The sequence below is a fragment of the Cydia strobilella genome, chromosome 15 (assembly GCF_947568885.1).
Source record: "Cydia strobilella chromosome 15, ilCydStro3.1, whole genome shotgun sequence".
Classification (NCBI taxonomy): Eukaryota; Metazoa; Arthropoda; class Insecta; order Lepidoptera; family Tortricidae; genus Cydia; species Cydia strobilella.
This window is the reverse complement of record NC_086055.1, coordinates 15470925-15477498: the sequence shown is the minus strand read 5'-3', so window position 1 is coordinate 15477498 and position 6574 is coordinate 15470925. Positions and strand designations below refer to the sequence as shown.

Here is a 6574-nt window from a genome sequence, read left to right as displayed (position 1 = left end):
ACCTTAGATTTTATGTATTTCATCCTAGTTAGACAACATACGTTCATGTCAAATACCGGTTCGTATAAATACCTTAAGGAGTCCCCGGCAAGCTCGGCCGAATCGGCGGAACTACGTTTGGATGGAGAACCGAGCTTGCCGGAGACCTTAAAATGCAGGTTTTCGGTCCTATAAAATAGTATTTTGTCAGTGCCTTGCCCCGCGGTATCGAAGAGACTAGTAAGCTAGATCCCCAACACTGCCCGAAGCCTATTGGCATAGTTTATGTACAGCTGGCCTAGGAATATGTTTGTGCCATGCTATTCATCACTTTTATTATATCGTCTGACCGCCTGCAAGACGTTTAAACGATTGCCCTTAAGGTGGTTCACCGGGAATGTCCCCGATTGTACGCAATTCTTCGTGATTATCGTCTTTACTTTAGGACTATTCTGCTCATAACTATGTATTTTATCTTCAATCTTATAAACTTGGCACTGCTGTATGATATTAAACATTTGTGCCATTTTCAACCAAAAGGGCTATTGTCGCTTGTCAGTAAGGCGCTATTTCCATATAGCTTCAATTAGAAATCAACCTTATCGACAACCGACAATGTGGTACCTTTTGATTGAAAACGTCACATTTATTGAGTGGACTGTACTCATCGCGCCTTCAATTACGTTCATTCCTATTTGTATCTTTTATTCGGAATTTTATCAATATTGATCCTATGAAGTATAAATAAAGTTAAATTTTTTATAAACTGTGGTTTTATTTTATCCTTATAACATTATGACAAAAATGTATTTCAGCATGTTTTAGTGCCTTGTGCCCTTCTTAAGCCATTTATAAAAGAACACGTTCATATAAGTTTAAACAACAGATACGACTTTGCCAAAGTAACGCCCATTCATCACGTCAAATTGAAGGGCGTAATTTAATTAAACACGTAACGCATTTATGTTGACCTCTACTATTACACGCATCCTACTTATCCCGAATACTGTCCATTTCACTAAACTGTTCACCGGATAGTCCACGCTTCGCTGAAAATTAGGTCACACATTTTAGTAACATCGAAACCACTATTATAGTGTTTATTGCAAGATTAGCCTCGTATGTCCCCGTGTACTTGTACAAGTACAAATTAAATTCGTGTTTTAAACTCAAATAAAAGTAACAGAAAGTTCCAAATTCAAAAGCGCAAAAGTTGTCCTGGGTCCTGCGAGGATGTCATAATTTTGTAGGTTCACTCATAAATTTCATGTTTAAATCGAGTCTTATTTAAGGCCACTGAACGATAAGAGCTTTAATAAAGCATGTTTTTTTTTGGTTTTAATATTTTTTTTTTAGAAAAATCCTCAGTCTAAGTACATTCTAATTTAAAGGAATCAAATCCTGTGTATTTTTAATAATGACTGATTGAAGCCCAAATAATTTATAATGTGTGCCTTGTAAACATTATTTTCTTATAAGAAATAATCGCTTTAATCTACATAATTTGCTTCCTACTACATAATCCTACATAATTTGTCAAATCTGTATTATTGAAAATTAGTGATTGAAAGCCGAGAATTAGTGATAATGTGTGACTTGCAAACTTTCTACAATGATCTCAAAGCCGCGATTCTCAACTTTAGATTGGACTTGTGTTGTTTCGTGTTTAGTGTTAAAGCTGGAATATTGCTGTGTGGATACTTCAATGTGATTTCAAATGTAAGTACGTGACTGATATTCTGTAGTTTTAAGTGTTAGCACACAAACACAATGACAAAGTGGCCAAATATTTTGTAACACTTCTTGGTTACTAAGGATTTGTTGCATAAGGCCACTTTGACTGTTCAATCATGATTGAGAATATAATATGAACTATAAAGTAAAATACTTAAATAGAATCATAAGCGTTTCGAGGGTATCATATAAAAGTAAAGTCCATTTTATTAAGAATTATAAAAGATAAATAATCAAGACGGAAAATTAGGTAAGTATATATTATGGTCTAAATTAGAAACTTGAGCTTCGTATTAATAAATAAGTTGGTTTTGCTCTGCCCCCTACAGTTCACGCACGTTCCCTATTAAAACAACTATTTATTTATTGTTACATACAAAATTTGTACAGCGTTAAATACAGTAAAACTAATGCACTATACAAATTAATGAAAAAGAAAAAGTATATATACTTTTGAACTCGCTTCTGTCATGGGCACCAGCAAGTGATATTTTTGCAACTTCTTGGGCGAATATATGTCGGACATGTCTGGCATACTGTGAAACTCTGGATGTCACTTGAAATTGTTTTGTTGTCTGTCATTTTTTGTATAGGGTGGGCCAGTGATAAATTCTCTCCCACCCTATACAAAAAATGACAGACAACAAAACAATTTCAAGTGACATCCAGAGTTTCACAGTATGCCAGACATGTCCGACATATATTCGCCCAAGAAGTTGCAAAAATATCACTTGCTGGTGCCCATGACAGAAGCGAGTTCAAAAGTCTTAGGGCCCGCACGGCCGGAGAGTTCTGTGCGTGTGGTTCCCTATCTGTTCAAATCAGGCGATATTACATTGGTCCTTGATATTACAGATGATATGCCTAATAGCAGTATCGACCGCAGTTTTTCCTCCGCTTATGATGAACGCGCAGCAAAGCTACATGGACGGAGAATACATCAAGTCGACATGCGCCTTTGCATATAGCGCCGATCTGTGCCTGGCTGTGCTTCTGCTGTGTGCGAGGTATCGGGTAAGTACATACATACCTAACTGCTTCTGTCTAAGTCCCTCGTAGCGTGCTCGAAACTGGCGAACCAAATTCGCGCGACTCGCCAAAAATCAGGTATCTTCAGCGGTGCGCTGGCCGATGCAGGTGGTGCGGGTGCAGGCTGTTGTTGAATGAGTGGGTTAGCTGTGCGCTGTTGCCTGCATCGACGACTTGATTGCTGATTTCGGTGTTCAGGTTGACTCCGTTGACGTTGGCTTGGTTCGGGCCCATTTCTTCTTACTTCGGCGGTGGTCACCACCATTTGTACTTCATTGGCTTAGCAACCAAAAATGGGTCTTGGCATGCGATATGAGTTCGCATCAGCGCGCCCTGCCTTACGCGGTTTCCTCGCAGTTTTCTACGTTTACGGCGAATAGATACTACAGCCAGAAATTATCACTAAATCGTTTGATTATGTCTATATTATAATTTTGACTAGACGCATGATATTTACAAGGCCCAAGGAAGGTTTCTGAAGGAAGGAGGTAGGTACTCGAAGTCATGATACCTACTTGAAACGTAGTTGATAATTGTGTGATCATGGCCTAAATTTTTCCAGTGATATTCTACTTAATTGTTTAGGCGCGCTTGGCTTACGGCTGCTCTGATAGTCATTAAGATACAAACGCAAATATTGTTTTCAGTGGTGTAAGAACTCTAAAATAAGACCTATGTTTTGGTTGGCTTAATAAAGAGTCCCAATCAGGGCCGGGTCTAGGGTAGAGCGAGTGGAGCGGCCGCTCTAGGCGCCGGATGGCAAGGGGGGCGCCAAAATGGCAAATGAGAAAAAAAAATTAAGTTTTAAAAGACGCGAATGTGACGCGGGCCCAAAATACGGTTCGTTTACTTTTTGGTAAAAAGCTTCAACGAAGGGCGCCAAAACCCGATTTCGCTCTACCCTGATCAAGGACTCGGGCCAGCACTGGTCCCAATCGTACCTCTAAAAGGCACGTGCGGCTCGTGAGCAGCGGTTTGTCGTCCCTGCACTAGACTATGCAACAGTTTGTAAATGCTATGTGATATTTCACATCCTTGATGCCTAAAACGTGTGTTAATGTTTGTATGTTTGCCGTTTAGAAAGACATCGTGCTACTCACCTACTACACATACTGCGGCTTGGCCATGCTGGCTTCTACCGTGCTGGTCTACTCTATGGTCATCGGGGTTCTGAGTGTACTACACACCTGCACACTGGTTATAAGCCTGAGTAAGTATCCTTTGTAGATATTCATATTCATATATCTTTATTGCGTCCATGATCATTTTTACATAGGATGGTATTGAAACATTATAAAGTCGGTACATGGTACTGGTACTCTGTTAGGGCATGGTAATATAATCTTAATACTAATGGTGACTAATGGTGTCACTAGTTATTAAGTTTAAATATTATTTACCACAAGTACATCTACCACAAGCCGGCCCTGCTTTACTATGTGAAACAGTAGAGCAAGAACGTATACCACAACGGAGAACGTTCTCGAGAATGACACAACTCTAGGACTATCAACACAACCCAACTCTAGAACTGCCAACGTAGAAACGTTGCCGACGCCGGAGAAAAATTTCAAAACCAGTTCAGAAACATCCAGATGTTTCTGTAGAATTGCATTGTTTTCCCCGGATACCATAGTAATGTAGTATGTAGTGTAGGTTTTACTCAGACACGTTTAAAAACTCCACTCGATTGCTCCCTGGACGGGCTACAAACTAAAGAATAAAAGTAATAGTATTATCATACAGAACTGCCACTCACCGCCCCGCCCCGACTCGAATTACCTCGCCCCGCGACAGCAGATTGACGGCCGTTTGCCGACCGCTCAGTACTATTTTTAAGCAACTTACACAATGACGCATGACGCGCGTACAGACGTGCCGTTCACACATAGAAACGCAAGTGATTTTTGATGTATAGCGTGTCCGCCCTGTGCTACAAACTAAGACACAACGGCGGAGAGATTCATCTCATCATAATATAGTATGTAAAACATCATCACCAGCATATCGGTCAAAAATCTTCCACTACTTGTCATAGGCCTCCTTCAAGAACTTCCACAAGAAACAATCACACTCTATCTACGGTATTAGAAATGCTAAATGATTGAAAACTAGAAAATAAATTAGTCTAAATGTATTCCTTTATTTTACCCATTTATTCAGAATCTTAACAGTTATAAACTTTTTTTCAGCGTACCAGGTCTACATAATTCTATTAGTACGCAGTATGATGGTAGATTTAAAACATGAAGCAGAGAGGTTTGAATACTTCTACCAAAATTATCCAGTCTATTATAAACATGACATTGAAGCTCCCGGTGACTATCCTCTACAAACATACGAAATATATAGTCCTAGTTCTAGAAATAATTCGGAGATCGTACCGCCTGCCACAACTCTACCTAAGACAACGGCGAAAGAAACAGACGGCACTATAGAATTAAACATAGAAGAGGTTAAGGCTATTCCTGAACCGAAGAAAACAATTGATATTGAGGAACCAAAGCCAAGAGAAGTTAAAGATGCAACTGAACCAAAGTTAAGAAAAACTGTTGAAGATATTCAACCAACGACCAGCAAAACAGTAAAAGACGAAAATTCAAATATAGAAGCAGCGCCAGAAACAATAAAAAAATCGAAGGCATTAAGGTATCCTTATAAATTTATTGCAATCAAAGTGCCTAAAGAAGAACCGATTAAAGAAGAAAACGAGAACGAACAGAAAGAGACGGAGAAAGTCGGCGTTAAAGAGGAAAAAAAAGAAGTAGCTACAGGGGAAGATACAAAAGAGATAATTAAAGCGGAAAAAACTGAAGAAGTATCAAAAAAGAAAGAGACTAAAGAGGTGGCTAAAGGGGAAGAAACAAAAGAGGTAGTTAACGTGGAAAAAACTAAAGGAGTATCAAAAAACAAAAAGACTAAAGGGGTAGCTAAAGAGGAAGAAACAAAAGAGGTAGTTAAGGAGGAAAAAACTAAAGGAGTATCAGAAAAGAAAGAGACTAAAGAGGTAGCTAAAGGGGAAGAAACAAAAGAATCGGATAAGAATATCAAGAAACAGAAACGGTCGATATTTGGAAGGAAGAAAAGCCAAGCTGATGAAGGTAAAACGAAAGGCTCTGACAAGAAAAAATTGGATGTGAAATGAAAGTGAATTTAGGATTAAAGTGTGAAGAATAAGATGTTACATAATTAAATTAAATAGAGCTATCAGTAAGAGTATGGCACAAGACTATAAAACAATAAACGGTTTATTGATATTTTACTAGCTGTTTGTTTTAATCCGTCCTTTTCATTGAAGCCAAAGTAGATTTAAAAACTTTCATTTTAACACCTAATAGTCAGATAGCTGGAATACGAGTAGTTCTTGTAACAAGTTATAGTTTTGATCGTTCAAATATTTAGATTTTAAAATTACTTAATCAAAATCGATATGAATCACAACAAACAACTCTAGGCCTGACTTCGGTTGTCATCAGTTGTAGTATATTATTAGGGACTTACAAATACATGTATCTAATTAGTTTCAAATTACTACCAGATATGCAATAGGGCATCAAAATCTTGGAGGATATAACCAAACGTGAATTTAGGTGTGTGTAATTTTCTGTACAAAACAGTCTGCCGATTTTTGCGGGGGAGGGGCTCGTCAAATGTATACGTAAAGTAAAATTAACAATGTCAGATAAACGCATGATAAACGTCAGTCAATACAATGTGTATGTCCATTGCTTATAGAGTTTCAAGAGAGGGGAACGCCTGTTCATGGCTACTCCGTTTGGTTATGTCCTCCCAGTTCAAAATAGGTACTATTTTGTCAATCATATCAGCAATT

At 38.3% G+C, this 6574-nt stretch overlaps 1 protein-coding gene across 1 annotated transcript; it reads left to right on the top strand.

The window, feature by feature from the left end:
• The first annotated feature begins 1528 nt into the window (after nt 1–1528).
• Nucleotides 1529–5888, top strand: LOC134747814 (uncharacterized). Its single transcript, XM_063682452.1, has 4 exons — nt 1529–1698; nt 2569–2727; nt 3823–3952; nt 4935–5888. The coding sequence occupies exons 1-4, from the start codon at nt 1567–1569 to the stop codon at nt 5885–5887; spliced, it is 1374 nt and encodes a 457-aa protein (XP_063538522.1). The 5' UTR covers nt 1529–1566; the 3' UTR covers nt 5888.
• The last annotated feature ends 686 nt before the right edge of the window (nt 5889–6574 follow it).